We start from the raw sequence: 16874 nt of genomic DNA, 5'->3' as shown, positions 1-16874 counted from the left end.
TCTTCAGGTTTACGGTATTTGTAATGTATAAACTTAGTATTTTTTTTCCAAGCAATAAGGGCACTGTCATATTGTAGACATTTCACAGTACTTTTGAAATGGTTTGGAGCAATTACCTGGCTATAATGTTCTGCTGATAGATGAATGGATGAATGGATTTTGCTATAGTAATGGAGAGAACTGCTCTAAATCTTTACTCTTCATTTGTAGGTTAAAAAGTTCTCTCTCTCTCTCTTTTTTTTTTTTTTTTTTTTTAGTTAAACTAACTTTGCTATTTGCTACAGTTAATGGAATCCTTATTTTGTCCTTGCAACGGTCAGGATAATTGCAGAACAGCTGAGGTTGGAAGGGACCTCTTGATATCATCTAATAAAAACCCTGTTCAAGCAGGGTCAGTTAGAACAGGTTGCCCATGGCTATGTCTAGTCAGGTCTTGAATATCTCCACAGATGGAGACTCTACAGCCTCTCTGGGCAACCGTTTCAGTGTTTGATCATTATCACAGTAAAAAGGTGTTTTATTGTGTTCAGATGGAATTTGATGTATTTTGATTGATGCCTATTGCCTCTTGTCCTGTCACAGGGCTCTCTTCCATTTATACACATTGATAAGGTCCCCACTGAAACTTACCTTCTCCAGGCGACCAGTCCCAGCTCTCTCAGCCTCTCCTCATACTAAAAATGCTCCAGTCCCATTATCAACTTCATGGCCCTTTGCTGGACTTGCTCCAGTATGTCTCTGTCTTTCTTGCACTGGGGAGGTGAGAACTGGACCCAGCAGTCCAGATATAGCTTCACTGCTGAGTAAAGGGGAGGAATCACCTCACTTGACCTGCTTTCAACACTTCTCCTAATGCAGCCCAGGTTAGTATTGGCCCTCTTTACCATGAGGGTGCATTGCTGGCTGATGTTCAACTTGAAGGACCCCAAAGTCCTTCTCTGCTGAGCTGCTTTCCAGCCAGCTAGCCTGCAACTTTCCAGCATCTCCAGGTCCCCCTGAATGGCAGCACAGCCATCTAGTCTATCACCCACTCCATCCAGTTTTGCATCAGTAGATGGAGCAACCCTGGCTTTGTCTAGCCAAGGCTCTGTGAACTCCAAAGAACAGAGACACCTCCTGACCTATCTGGTGACCTATCCTAGGGCTACACTACACACCAGGCGAAGAAGGTTCCCCCAATGTCCCACCTGGATCTCTCAAGCTACATCTTATGTCTGTTTCTCTTTTATTGCATCTTCTGACACTGCTCAAGAAGGGTGTGGCTCTGACTGCCCTTCAGGCAGCTGAGAGCTGCTGTTACACCCCCCTTGACCTTCCCCTCAGCAGACTAACCAAAATCATCTCTCCTTATCATAGGCCTCACGTCCCTGCTATTTTGGTAGCTCTGCACTATGTCTTTTCTAGTTTTACGAACTAGCTCGCTCCTTGCATACTCCTTGTAGGGAGCCTGCAGAGTGGACTCAGTAGGACCCACCTGTTGGTGGGTATAGCCTCCTTGGGGCCAAGGGTGAAGACATGACAGCTTGCCCCTTGATTTGCTACCTGTGCTCCTCCTAACAAAGCCCAGTTTTTGGTTTGCTGTATTCAGGAGGGCAGTACACTGTTCCTTTCTGTGAAGCTTCAACATGTTTATTTTTTCATAAGGTCAGTGTTAATTTAAAGTACATGTTCCTTAATACAATGTGAGCTAAGCTCTAGTTACCAGTGCTTTTGATTAGTGTTCTTACTCTAGTCCAAGCTCGTTTTCTGCTGATATTCTGTAGAGGTAACTGCATAGAATTTTTTTAATCGGCATATATAATTATACTGTAGGTTTTATTTTTTGTGATCTTTGTATCTTCGAATTGTAATTCTGAATGATCTCCTCTTCAAGAGTTAACTGCATACACAATTTCAGCATTCTTGGGGATTTATGTACAGTTGCTTGTAAGCATGCTTTACACAGGCTGACAGGGATTCTGTGCTTCCTGTAATCTGGCTCTGTGCAAGCTGGGGAATGTTGGTGGAGGCATGAGACTGTGCTGTTGTTGTTAACTGGAGCAAACTTTTGCTTCCAGTCAGTTACCAACTGTAGAGGTAAAATTCTGAAGTCTTGTACAAGCTTGCCATCTGTATAATTATGTGGCTATTAAGGAAGGGATAGAAGTTGAATGCTCTAAATTTATTGACTGTGATGATAAGGCATAGTTAGTAGTGATGCTGATGCAATTTGCTTTCTTGCCAACAGAGTTTCAGAAGCAGGAAAGCATGAAGTCCCATCAGAAAAACATGCAGCTCTATGACACACCCTATGAACCAGAAGGCAGTGGTGTGGAATCTGATTCTGAAAGTGTGGTGAGTCATCGTTTACGAGAAAGCAAATTGCCACAGGATGATGACAGGCCTGCAGATGAATATGATCAGCCATGGGAGTGGAACAAGGTCACCATCCCAGCTCTGGCAGGTAGGATTCCTAGATCCCAAACCAGGAAATTCTCTCTCACACTCATAGCATACATACTTGCCTTTGGGAGAATTCAAGTATTTCTGCTCTTCTGTTGTGAGTGTGCAGAGAAATCTCTGAAAAGCAAATGCAGGTAGTCTCAAATCTTTACCTGCTCTAGAAATGTGGAACATTGCACTTTTTGTTTGGTGCTTCAGCTGACCTGGTGTCAACAGCCTCAGCAGTTGGTTCATGTTAGTAAAACTTCTGTTTCTCCCACTCCTTGCCCCTGCCCCCATTTTAATGCATGTGATGTAGATAGTGTTTATGTTCAATGGCTCTGTGGTGAGGGAGTTGCTTTGCAAGGTCCTTAAATTGTGGGGCAATTCTGAAAGGGACAGGACAAAAAATAGCTGTGTAACATGCATGCAGCAACATGCTTCTACTCAGCGATGAGTTTCTTGGTATTTGGAGTATTTCCATTATAATTGCAAGCATTTCTATGGATATGTAGAACTTGGTTTTGGATTAATCCTTTTGAACTGCTGAAGTTCTCCCACATCAGAACTTGTCAGGGAGACCTGGCACAAACTCTTTTCTGTCTCTGTGAATGTCTGTGCTTGATGTTGGTTACACTGCTCTTCTCATTTTCCTTTCTGTTGCTTTGCGGAAATGGCTGAGGCAGGCTTCATTCAGTGAGGATGTGATTCTAGAGGCCAAGGCTTTTTCTTTCACAGAGTCTCTGTGTGCTACCCAACTGTATCAGTTGGTCTGACCATGTTCCAGGATGCTCTTGTGGAGTGCTAGAGTCATACATGCTCTATGATTTTCCCCTCAATGGCATGTTCTTGTGAAAAGCTGTGTCTGGGAGCAGGGTTGTTCCCCTTCCTTTTTAGGTGTCAGTTTGCAGAAAGCTTGGAAATGAGAGCTGTGTATGGTGCTGATTGTGGACATGAGGAGGGAAGAAAAGAGATGTGGCTCTGGGAGGGAGAGTGAAGAAGCCTGAGAGCAATGATTTGTAGTCAGTGTGCATTTACCCTGGGTAAATCCTGCTTGACAAACCTGTTTGCTTTCTGCATTGAAACTACTAGATCTGTTAATGGAAGGAGAGCAGTAGGTGTCATCTATGTTGACTTCAGCCTTCAGCACATTTTGCTGTGGCATCAGCTGTGTTACCTGGTTTGGAATGCTATAGCCTAGATGGGTGGACTGCTAGATGCATGAAAACCTGTCAGGGTCATTGATCGCAAAGGGTAGGGCTTAGTGATTCATATTCTTCCTGGAGTGTGGTTATAAGTGTGATTCCACAGGGCATCTGTTCTGGAACCCTTCCTGTTCAGCATCTTTATCAGTAACTCAGAGGAGGAGGAGAGGAAATGCACCTCATGAAATTTGGAATGATATCAAATGAGGGAGAGGGCATGTGTGTGCAGAGCTGCCATTCAGAGGAACCTGGGCAGTCTGGAGAAATGGGCTGACATCAAGCTTACAAAATCCAACAAGGACAAACTCAAAGACCTACATCTGGAGCAGACTAGCCTCTTACAGTGATATAGACTGAGAACTGTCTGACTTGCTGGGTTACAGCTCTGCTGGAAGGGGCTTAAGGAGTCCTGGGGAAAACTGGACTAAATATGGCTATCAGTGCTCCCTGGCAGTGAATGAAGGCTAGCAGCATCCTGGCCTTTGTGAACAGGAACATAGCCAGTAGATCAAGCAAAGTGACTGTTCCTCTTTACTTTGCCTGTCTTGGGCAGCATATGTAATGCTGTGTCCAGTATTCTGATACAAGAAAGATGTTGATAATATTGATGTCAGCAGAGAGCCACCAAAATGACAGGAAACTGCAGCACATGACTTGTGAGGAGATGCTGAGAGAACTGGGCTTGTTTAGCCTGGAGAAGAGAAAGCTTTGGGGGGTTGTAATAGCAACTTTCCAATCCCTATGGGGAGACCTTCAAGAAGATGGAGCCAGGTTCTTCACAAATGAGCAGGTGTGTAATGGAGAGATGAGACATAGGTTGAATCAGGAGAGGTTCTGACTCAATACGGCAAAATTTTTTTTTTCTGTGCAAGGACAGTCAAACATTGAAACCAACTGTCCAGGGAGCTTTTGCAGGCTCCATCTTTAGATTTTTTTCATCCTGTGTAAAGGGATGACTGAATAAAGTTCTGAACAACCTGATCTGATCACATAGCAGACCCTGCCTTAAGCAGGTTGGACTAGACACCTCCAACAGTCCCTTTCTAACTGAATTATTCTATGATTTTGCAATTCTGTGTGCCATGGTATTGCCATACTACAGAAACGAGAAATTACTTCTCTCCACAGCTATACAGGGCTACTGTTCTGTAAACAGAGCCTGTTGTGACAATACCCTTCTTGGGTGTTTCTGACCTGATCCCCCAACAGGCAGACAGATGTGGCTGACAGAAATGTGTTCTCTTCTAGGACAGTGGAGTAGAGCAGTGGCGATCTGTAAGAGTGATTCTGCCTCTCTGCTTCATTTGTTCTTACATCTTTAGGTTGTGGTTGATTTGGGTTTGTTTCCAAGCCAAGCTGATGTCTGCAGTATCCATCCTGTGAAATATGGGTAGGAGCAAGAGACACATGGATGAACCTGAAGCAGCTGCTTAAAAAGAAACCTCTTGCTTGGTATCCCCTTTCCTCTTATTGGGCTTCTATGGAACAGAAGAGGAGGTTAGACAAAACTGATTTCTACTTCTTCCTAGCAGCATGGTTTGCTCTGGCATGTGAGCTGTTAATAATCTTGCAGTGTCCCATGCTCAGTTACTGTCCCATTAAGCATATGCTGATAGTTCTTTCAAGCCTGGATCTAATCCAGTTCTGCTGGATGCTGTGCGGATAAAGTAGTCTCTCTCCCTAAAGAGCATGAACTCCAACACAAAAGTATAATCTGCTTGTGTGCCTTCTAGTAGGATATACAGTTCTGCTGCTGAGCTCTTTCTGGTGGAAGCAGGCTTTGGTTCAGGCTTGCCTGAGCTTACTCAGCCCCTTTGCTGGACCAATTAAAGTGCTTGCAAGACTTGTGCTGGGAGATTGCCTGGCTGTGAGATCCTGGCTAAGATTTGGGATATCTATTGTGTGTCAAAATAGGCTAATCAACAGACACACGTATCACTAGGTTTCCAGTGCCACAATGGCTGTTATGCAGATGCTGAATATCAGTCTGGTGTATGTGTGTAGAGTCTTCTGCTTTGGGTTTATGCTATGGCATTGGTATCTGCCCCAGTTCAGTAGATATTTCAATGCCTTTTCATGTGTCCCTATGATGGCAGCAATGTTGCCTTTGCCTAGAGCATACGCTCTAGGCAAAGACTTCTGGGTAGCGCACAATCACCATGCTTGTGTGTATCACAATAACTCTGATATTACTCTTAGTCTTTGGAAAATTATCAAAACTGGTATGTAAGGATGTCCTGGTTTGGCTGGTTTTGTGCAGCCTTCATCTGCTGACAGATGAGCCTTACTACACAGCAGCATTGTCCACAGTAACTCTGTTGTAAAGGTAGGGTGTTGCTACCTGGAAGGATCCACAAGCTACCTGCAGCACATGTAGGGGCTGTGCAGAGCCACAAGTAGTGGATTTGCAGTGGGTCTTAGGCTGCTCTCTGCATTGTTTTCCAGGGAATTTCTCTGTTCTTCATTCCAGATTCTGGAGGGTTTTCCACCATTTTCCCTCTGCTACCACATCTACATCTTGCCCATCTTTCTTTACTTTTTCTGTGGTCTTCTTTTCCCCTTTCTTTTGTCCCACAGAACTGCATCTATGTCTAGACTCTCTCATTGACCTGACACCTGCTCCCACTGTGTTACCTTCTTATGTCTCCTCGGGATTTCTCTTCTCTCACCTTCAGACGCCTGCTCTCTATCACCTAAGACCCTCTCCTATTAGCTGTGTGTGCATTTTTGCCCACAAGGGAGAAGGATGGTGTGCTTCCTCATTCATCCCCATCCTTCTAGCCCTCTCAGCTAGGCCAGATGCTATGTCTGAGCTACAGTGACTGCAGATTGCTGTTGAAGAGCTCCTGCAAGGAACCTAACAGTTGATTCTTGCTGACTGTGTTAGCTGAAAGGCTTCCAGTTATTTTTGCCAACCTGTCCAGTGTTTGATTGCCTGGAGGCATGTTCAGCCATTCTTGCATGTGTTCTTGGACAATTTGAGGTTAGAGCTACTTTTGAGCAAAGAATATTTTGTTTGAAGGTGAGAAAGTATTACTTGGGCTTGCCCTTGGACTGCATAAAAGGTCAGGGGGGAACAAATGCTTGAGCAGGTGACACTTAAGTCTTCAAAGGTGGAATTCTTTAGGGCTGCTTATCTCTTTGTAGCTTGTTTCTGTGGCTTAGCATAGCACAGGGATTCCGTGAGTTGAGATTTTCCTTTGTCATGGTTTAGCCCCAGCCAGCAACTAAGCACCACGCAGCCGCTCGCTCACTCCCCCTACCCCAATGGGATGTGGGAGAAAATCGGAGGAGTAAGAGTGAGAAACACTCCCGGCTTGAGATAAGAACAGTTTAATAATTGAAGTAAAGTAAAATAGTAATGATAATATAATAATGATAATAACAATAATAATATACAAAGCAAGTGATGCACAATGCAATCGCTCACCACCTGCTGACCGATACCCAGACAGTTCCCAAGCAGTGATTGCTGCTCTCCGGCCAACCCCCCACAGTTTATATACTGAGCATGATGTCATATGGTATGGAATAGCCCTTTGGTCAGTTTGGATCAACTCTTCTGGCCGTGACCCCTCCCACTTTCTTGTGCACCTGGCAGAGCATGGGAAGCTGAAAAGTCCTTGACTAGCATAAGCAGTACTCAGCAACAACTAAAAACATCAGTGTATTATCAACATTCTTCTCCTACTAAATCCAAAACACAGCACTATGCCAGCTACTATGAAGAAAATTAACTCTATCCCAGCCAAAACCAGGACATCCTTACATACCAGTTTTGATAATTTTCCAAAGACTAAGAGTAATATCAGAGTTATTGTGATACACACAAGCATGGTGATTGTGTGCTACCCAGAAGTCTTTTTTTTTTTTTTTAAAGTATGCAAATTCCTAGACTGGAAACTTCATTGTTTAGCAACATTGAGATATAAGCTGTGGGACCAGTACACCTCTGTCTGCAGTGAGATCACTCTTTACAGATTTCTCTATTAGTAACACAGCAGCCACAGAAATGGAATTATTAGTTTTAAAAGTTATTGTCTTGAGTCATATGTGTGCATATGGAAATCTTGGACCGTATTCTTCATGTATTGTGCATACTACATGAAGTAGCTGATTTTTAATTCATTGAATCCATAGAACAGATTTATTACTTTCTACTGCATACTTTTTTGTGCACAACTCGTTTGCTGTTTGTAAACTCTTTGAGCTCTGTAATCATCTCCATACCCACTTTTTGGTCTTTATCAGGTAAATTCTGAAATAGTTTTTTTGAGTGTTGATTTTAAAGAAAAGAATCTTAGTTTTGTTGGTTTTTTTTTCCCTTCATCTGTAGTTTGTAGTTTGTCTACATGTGACTGTAAATTAATAAGGTACAATCTGTCCAATATGAGATTTTATGATTGGCCTGTGTGTAAATAGATAATTAAATAAGGAAAACATGATTTCAAGATTTATTGCCGAAGCATGGATAGAACCTGTTTATCTCCAAACTGGAGTTTGAGATGTACTAGACTGAAAGTGTGCGCAAGTTGTGAAGTTTGTCCAGGTTGAGGGGAGCATGTCTGCACTGTGGATCCTAAGCATGGGACTGCGGCTGGTGTCATGCAGACACTTGTGGAGCAAGTTATGCACAGCCTTCCTCAGGGACTTCTGCTGTTAACTGCAGTGCTGAAAGATGTGTCTCTGTAGAGCAGAGCTGGAGTGCAGCATTTTGACTGTCTGCAGCTTGAGTTCTTTCACAAACAAATTTGGTTTTGTTTCACTGGAGGCTGTACAGCTGAAGCTGAAATGTGGTTTTGATGGCTGTTATAGGAAGTAGGCAGGTCTTGTCAGACCTCCTGCTGAGCTGGGCAAACTGGTTTGCCCAGAACAGATGAGGTTGGCAAAGTAACAGGACCAAAGTAGCTTTCTGGTACAGAAATCTGCAAAAGGAGATAGCAACACTGGAGAGCCCATTCAGGAATGTCAGGCTGACACGGGCTTCCGTCTGAGTGTGTGAGAAATCAGGCCTTTCCAGGCTCTCATGTGGAGATAGCAAACCTTTGGGTAAAGGAAATGCATGTGAAGTCTGTAGAGCCTATCTCAGTATTGCCTTACAAAACAAGTGGCCCTCAGTTATGAATGGGACCTCTGTTACAAATCAGGCCATCTGGTAGTAGTTTTCAGCACTGATCATGGACTCCTTGAAGGAAGATCTGTAGATGCCAGATTTGGTCACCTCTGCTGGCTGCAACTTCTGTTGCACAGAAAGCTGGAGAGTTCTGGCATGCCAGCACCAGAGGGGCATGGCACCAGCTACAGGCCAGAGGAAGAGAGGCCACAAGGAGAATGAGGAAGGCTCAGGTATGCAGTCAGTTCCATAACTGTAATGGCTATGTAAACAGAAGCAATAAAGAAACTTTACCAGCTGCATGGAATTGAGCTTCTGAACCATCACTGTATATACTGTAGCTTTGGTTAAGAGGGAATTTATAGCAGCTGAAACTCAGTCCTGGTAACAGCCTTGCATGGCTTGGTGCTTGACTGGGTACACTGCTTGTCAGTTTAATCTGCTTGGATATCCTTTTCAGACTGCTTCTTCCTGCCAATTTAATTCCCACCCCCACCCACCCCACCCCCCAAAAAAAAAAAAAAAAAAAAAAAAAAAAGAAATAGGGCAGGAATCCAGAGACATGTCTGAGCTTTTCAGACAGAGAAAATGTTCAAAAGTATCTGAAATTTAATTTTGTGCATTTCTTGGAGGACAGACCCTACTTCTAACCGTCATGTTGTAAAGATATTGCTGTCTACAATCAGAACTGAGTTTCATGTTTGTTTTGTGAACTGAATTTTCTGGTGTCTGAAAGATGTTGCTTGGTCAGAAGCTGACATCAAGTTCACCAGTATTCACAGAGTTCCCAAATTACATCCAGGTGTTTTTCTTACAGTTGTAATAACGCTGTTCATATATGTTACTGGCAAGTACACACATGCAATGTTTCTCCTTGTTATGCTAATTAGTTTTAATTATCCAGTAATGAGGTTAAATCTGAGTTTCCATTTTAAGAAATAACCAGCATATTTCTGCTGTGCATTCTTCAGAATATTATTTAATACATTTGCCCAATTTTTGCAATAATTTGTGTCTACTTTCTCTGAGTAGAGGGGGAATTTAGAACTGTCCCAAGCCCCATAAGGAAGCATATAACAATAACAAAAAAATGCTCCAAAACATTTCCCACATCCAACACATCTCCATTCTCTATGCATTATCTTTTTTAACATTACAGCTGTCTTCCTGTTGTATAGAGTTGCTTTAAAACAGTAAGTACTACCAGCCACATGCCTAACTGGCTGTGTGTTATGCACACAGTGTGTTATGCACGCAGTTCTAAATGCATGAGATGTACAACATGCTGTTGTAGGGAGTCCCTTTAATTGTCTTTGTAGCATTTTCTCTGATATTGCTGTTGAAACTCTTAGAGGTGCTGATTGTGCTGTGTGTGTTTGTGTGCATTGTGATGTTTGCCTCCTGATACAGTGCAGTTTTTTCTTCCTGGTCCTCACTAGATGATCTTAAAACAATAATCCATCTGCAGCTGGGAGTGTTAGTTTTTGATGAAGAAAACAACCATAGAGGGCAGTGAGAGTCAGGAGGATAGTATGGGTAGCTCCGTTCACTGTTTCTGTGAATATTCTGTCCTTTAATTTTTTGAGATTATAGATATGTAGAATCTGTAAGCGTAAGTGTAGTAGGTGTACAATGAGGATGCTGACATCATTAGAGTGTGCTTTGCTACAGATGTTGCAGTGCTCTAAGAAATTACAGCTTTGCAAAATGAGTCATATTGCTTTTCTTGGAATAATATAGTTTGTAAGAGAAACTAACAAATGCCATTTTCCCTTTTCATCACTTTGTACCCTAGTGTTTCAAGACAAAAGCTTTATGCCAGTATTGTATAAGTGGATACACTTTTTATTCATGCTGCTTCCCAGTATTTCTGATGTAGATATATGGGTGTTAGCTTTCTGGTTTTGCACCCAGACCACTGTCAGGATGATTCCACATAAACTGAAGCAAGCAGGATTCATGATGTCCTTGCTTGTTTGTTATTGTAATTATGGCAGGTGACTGAATGCCTATCTTTGTTACTGTTATTTGTTTAACAGTATCATCTCTTGGGGAAGAAAGTATCAAAGGTTAAGATAAGCACTAGTTATCGCAACAAGGTTTAGGAGAGTGTGGGTTTTGTTACTGGAAAAGCAAGAGAGTTTTAGGACTGTATTTTGCATAGTTAGAAGCATGTTTTCATGATACATATAACTTTGTAGTTAAACCACTATATCTTAATGCTAGTGGATGCATGTTTATTCTCCCTGGGAAGTGTGAAACCTCTCTAAGTGCTACAGCTATTTTCCTCCATGTTAACCTTGCCTGGAGAGGTAATTATTGTGTATCTTGCAGCCCAATTTAATGGAAGTGAGAAACGGCAAGCATCTCCTTCTCCCTCAAATGACCAGCGCAGGCAGTTAAGAGCACCTGGAGGAGGCTTTAAACCCATCAGACATGGCAGTCCAGAGTTTTATGGGATCCTGGGAGAGAGAATAGATCCAACTATTCAACTGGAAAAGCAGATGTAAGTAAGCACAGTAATTGCTCTCTAGCTCTTTGCCTCCCCACTTACAGGAGCAGCAAGGTGTCCCAGATCCTGCTATCCAGCTCCCCCTCCTCAGTATTCCCTGTGTCAGTGCTCACAAAAAAAATATTCTAATTAATCCTGCGAGGTGTAAGTAACTTTTGTGGGGAACAAAATAGAGATAAACAGGAAACTCATATCAGGAACAGTGAATTTTATCTGCCAAGTATGGGCAGTTATTCCACTTTCAACCATGTTGATAACATTGCATTAGGGAAAACAAGTGTATATCACATATATACAAATTGTGCTTTAAAGCTGCACAAATTCCATCTCTTTGCAACTGCATAGTTTCCAGTTTCTAGTACCTCAGAAATGCCTTGCATCTGGCTGCAGTACTGGTCCAGGGAGAGATTGATAAGACCACTTACAAAGATTTCAGAAAAGAGACTGTTATTTCAGCTCTGGTGGTGTCAAACTTGAGGGTGGTATCTGGAGGCAGTATTGTATTGGAGTGAATGTCTGGTACCCACAAGGGTGGCCTCTGTCCTGCCTCATTGTTACCTGTCCTCGAACCATTTGGACAGACTGGCTTGTGTGATGGAAAGACCCACTGTCCGGTATCATACCAAAGGTGCAGCCTCATAGAGGGGGCCTGAATCCTCTGTTACACAAAGACAGACAAATCTTATTGTGGAGCAATTTCCACAGGTTACACTGATATTTCTCAGCACTGAGAAGTCCAATGGATTCACACAGTAAAGTGAGGAAGCTGTGTCTTGAATCCCTGAAGGCAGTCCCACTCAAGACACTGACATTCTAAGTTAGATGCAGAATTTATTTTCACAGGAGAAGGGAGGCCATAATTTGCATGGATGTGAGTGTGCTTTTTGTGAAAATACTTTGTTCCTGAATGCTCGTAATACTGGGAGCATTAGCAATCCTTTTGCACTTCAGTACAAGGTCAGATCTTCAGTACAAGAGAATCCCCTCTGTCAATTGCATCTGAGAGAAGGTAGTTCCAGAAATTCCTTTTCCTTTGACATTCTATTTTTATGTGCAATATTTGGAGACTTAAGCTTGAAACAGGGAATAATATCATCCACATGGTGTCATATTCCCCCTGATCAACCTCAGCCTTTAAATCACCTGCTCATTAAAAGATTGTAGACTTATCTCCAACAGAGGAAGTAGCAACCACTATTGTGAAATCACTCAGTGATACTGTTAGGTAAATGACTAAAAGGCTATAAATTTGACTGTAAAACTTGGTCCTCAGATTTGGGTAGTTCCAGCCCACCATACCCCCCCAAAATACATTTAAAATACTGCAGGAAATTGAGTATCTACTAATTAACTTTTGACTCATAAATATATTGTTGTGTGGTTCTCTCTTTTACTATAACTGCGGTTATATATAACTGCAATTGATAATAACAATTAAAAACTGCATAGCTAGTTTTGCTTCCTTTAATTATTCAAGTGTTACTCATGTGAGATTCTTTTTGATTCTTCATTATGCAGGATCAAACCAGAAATGAATGCACAGTTAACAATAACATTTCAGAAAATGGAAGAGTTTAGATTTATTGTACTTTAGATTATTCATAATCATTCAAATTGCTCAAGTTTTAGTAGTGTGAGACCTCTCCACAGCACATGCCAAGCCATTCCACCTTTCTCTACAAAAATGGAGTCTGTTTTTGTAAAGAGGAACAGAGATCTACAAAGATCTACAGGAAAGGAAGCATGCAAATTGACAAATGGATTTCTAATAGTTAGGTTAGGAACTTTCACAAACAGGCAAGAATACCAAGGTGTGCTAATATATCAAGAAAATACTTCTAGTTGCTTATGATTAAGGAATCTTTAACTATGAACTTAGTAATTCATGGACTCACGGGAATTGAATTAATTTGTTCCATTTCCTCAATAACAGTGAAAAAAAGAAAGTGTGTTCTGCTGTTTCCTTTGCCTTATTGAAAGTGAGTCCCTCCCAGTCTTATATAGGATGTGGTCACTTCCTGTTTTGCTCCTATCAATTCAGAAACAGATTAGTCTTGTGCATTATATGAGCTGTAAAAAGTGATTATACTTACTGTATAATTGATGCAGCTGTCCTGTCTTCAGTAGAGCTGTGGCTACTTAGTGGCTGAAACCTGACCACTGAGAAAGTAAGGGACATCAGGAAGAATGTTCTATAAATTACAGTCAGGATACTTTCAGTCCTGGGAGGAGATCCTGATAAAGGTCAAAGGGTGCGATTATGTTGGAATTTTTCTTTCACGTTTTCATTATGTGCCTATGCTTTCCAGCATATCTTAGAAGACATGCATGTCTTCAGGTTTTTATGTCCCATGCTTTTGCATTGGTATCTTTCACAAGTTGTCATTTCACTATTTTGTGACCATATCATTGATATTTGAATCTTTGACCTTTCTGCACAAATACCTATATGTTGACACTTAAAACATAGACACACCCAGGGCAAACAGCCCCAATACAGTTGAAACAGCAAATTAGTCATGAACTTTAAGCTGATTATAGCACTATGCTTATTCCTCTAGCTAGCTGGAACAGGAGCAATCCAAGTGTCCCATTTACATGGGCATATGATTCACAAGCAATTACACTTCTGGATACTGCTGTTTACTCTCAGCTGTAGCCAAAACAGCTTCCAGGCATCACTTCTGAATCAGAGGTTCTCCCATCAGCAATTGTCTTCATACTGCACTGGTTTTCTTCCAACTGTTTTAAAAGCAGGTTTTGCTTCCTGGAACCAGCCCTGCATTCTGTTTCCATGAACCTCTCTGCCACCTGGGGAACAGCAGATCTGAAGAATATATGAAATACTTCCCTCCAAATATCAGAGTCCAGGGTATCTCCCTGGTTTTGGCTAGGTCATATTTTATTTTGGTTTTATGTGGCCTTTTGGGTAGAAAAGAAATAAAAACTATTTATAGCTGATAGGACTGATTTTTAGACTCTCCCAAATCCATTTTCTAATTTACATTTAGTGTTAATATTCTTCCCTTACACTCAGAAGACAACCTAGTCTTTAAACTGCTTTTTGAGAAATATCTTTCAGCAGTAAATACCTAATGGGGGATAGGGGGAACATTGCCTGAAAACATCTGTGCCTCAATTTTATTTGTGAAGTGATGGAGCTGTCAGGGCCTCCTTTTCTAGTCTGTCTTGAATATACAATAGTATAACCCTCTTTTTAGCGTTCTCTAATGCTGACTTTCGTTGTAACCAGGCACACAATGAATTTTTAAGCTGAGCACCAACTTTTTTTAGCACATTCATTAGATTTGACAATGGAGCTCACATCAGCACAAGGTAGTTAAGAGCATGATTTCTGTCAAAGGGATCTCTCTGGTCTTTATTCACTTACCTTTTAGTTGGAACATCTCCCTTAGAGTAAGTTCAGCAGAGAAATAAAATTATAAAAAACGGAAGAAAATATTTTTGCACAGGGCCAGTGACAGTTCCTGGTAATGATAGACAGAGAGCACTTCTGATGTATGGATTATCCTGCTTAGGCAGGCATGGTAGTGTCATATTGTGCTTGAACATGTATCTGGCTATTGCTGGGAGAGATCTTCCTCTGAGATGTGACTGACCCAGTGCAGGACTAGGCACATTACATTGCTCGGGAAACTTGGGGGAAGGGTCAAAGTGTTTACTTCTGGTCTCTGAGATTTTAACTGCTGATACAGAGCAGCATGTGCTGAGGAGGTTCTTTGTCTGCAGTGGTCAGTTTAGTGAAGGACCTACCACTCCTTTCCCCATTTCCTTTCTTCCCTGAATTGATCACACCCACTGCACCAGAGATTTACTTAAAGCACTGTGAGTTGTTACAGCTGTGTTTAGGACAAGTGTCTTTGTTATAGATCTTCACATTTTATAACTTTTCTCCTTTCTCAAAGATTTATTTTAGCAAATCTTTTCTACTATTAACTGTTTATATTCTTCAGATGTGATTTTCTTTTTGTTTGCTTTTGTTTGCTTTCTTTTTGTTCTTTTGTATATTGGTTGAAATACTGATATATCACAGGGATGAAATAGAGTAAATATATATATTGTGTATTTACTGCTTGCAAGATAGAGATTATGATGTGTTGCTCTGCATGGGAATTTCTTACATTAATGTGTACACCAATCTTGTTGCATGCTCTCCTGACCTAAGTTTTTTCCTTCAGCTGACAGGGACTACAGGTCTCCACAAGTTGTAAAGTTAACTTCAGATAATGCGAGCAATGTGGTTTTTATCCATAATATGTTAGATCTTAAAGATATCCATGTGATATGAACCATTATTCATACCTTAGAGAAAAGAAGTAGTGAAAGGAGTATGAGTTGGAATATGTATATTAATCTCTCTGCTTTTTCCTAGATGGTATCATGGAGCAATCAGTCGGACAGATGCAGAAAACCTGTTACGTTTATGTAAAGAGTGTAGCTACCTTGTAAGAAATAGTCAAACAAGCAAGCATGACTATTCTCTTTCACTGAAGTAAGTACTTGCCAGTAAAACATAATAAATGTAATTTATAAGCCATAACTTCTCTGGTGCAAGAAGAGAAAACGATCCAGTCTGCTGCACTGGTTCAGCTCAGAAGAGCAGACAGAGAGTTTGAGACTGTCAGTCTACATGATGTATAGTGACAGTCACTGAATGAGGACATTGCAATTTGAGGATGTTAAGAGATTTTTAGTCTTTATTTGGTGCCCATTTAAATAAACAAACTTGGGGTTTTGGGGGGGGGTAGTTTTGTTTGTTTGTTTGTTTTTTCTGGTTCTTATTTGAAATGCTCTTCCTGCTTCTGCTTCAGGTTGAATAAGCAACTGGTTTTTTGGGGATTTTACTCTTTTTGCTTCATACATGGAAGGAAGGCTTTGTGCAGTTTACTGTGGGAGAGCTGTACAGTACTGCTACAATTCTTGAAAGTAAAAAGCCCAGGAACAAGGATGAAAGATCTACAGAATTAGGAAATGAGCATTGTTCCAGCCTCAGTGCTGCTTTGAACTTGCCTCACCTACCTCAGGCTGATCAGGGTATGTTACAGATGTTGGCTTCAACATATCACAGAACAGAATCATAGAATGGTTTGCGTTGGAAGGGACCTTCAGATATCACCTAGTCCAACCCTCCTGCCATGGGCAGGGACATAAGCTCACTTGCATTTCCAGTAGAGGAAAAGTTTCCAGGTTTTCCGTGCAGGAGAACAAGGAGAACCTCGACCTTGGTATAGGCTGTATTAAGTGCAAAGAGAATTGTTTCCTTTCTTTCCTTCTTAGAGGATAGAGTGTGATGTGGAACCTACCCTTCCAAGTAGATCTGGGACACAAGCTTACTTGCCTTTTTTACTAGCATTACTCCTGACAGTTTGGCTCTAGTTGGTTTCTTCATACATCTGTTCTGGAGACATATTTTACTGCTGGGACGATGGTAATCCTTGATGGTAACAAGGTAACACTTTCATAGACAGCACCAAACCTGATCCTCTTTACATTCTTAGGTTTATTAGAAATAAAGGGCCACATCTACTCTACCCTGGTTTAGTTTGATGATCTAAAGAGTAATTTCATATTGGTTTTATATCTCCACTTTGAGTTTGTTGTC

The 16874-nt window shown here is 41.4% G+C and overlaps 1 protein-coding gene across 1 annotated transcript in view; it reads left to right on the top strand.

Moving 5' to 3' along the window:
* SHB (SH2 domain containing adaptor protein B) overlaps positions 1-16874 on the top strand; it is a 76148-nt gene that overhangs the window by 38126 nt on the left and 21148 nt on the right. Inside the window, exons 3-5 of the mRNA XM_075726855.1 lie at positions 2228-2443; positions 11074-11245; positions 15645-15764. Of these exons, the coding sequence (XP_075582970.1) occupies positions 2228-2443; positions 11074-11245; positions 15645-15764 (508 nt within the window). The remainder of the gene's footprint in view (positions 1-2227; positions 2444-11073; positions 11246-15644; positions 15765-16874) is intronic.

The sequence above is a fragment of the Pelecanus crispus genome, chromosome Z (genome assembly GCF_030463565.1).
Source record: "Pelecanus crispus isolate bPelCri1 chromosome Z, bPelCri1.pri, whole genome shotgun sequence".
In the NCBI taxonomy this organism is placed as follows: Eukaryota; Metazoa; Chordata; class Aves; order Pelecaniformes; family Pelecanidae; genus Pelecanus; species Pelecanus crispus.
Note: the sequence above shows the minus strand (reverse complement) of the source record. Positions and strands in the feature narration are given on the sequence as shown.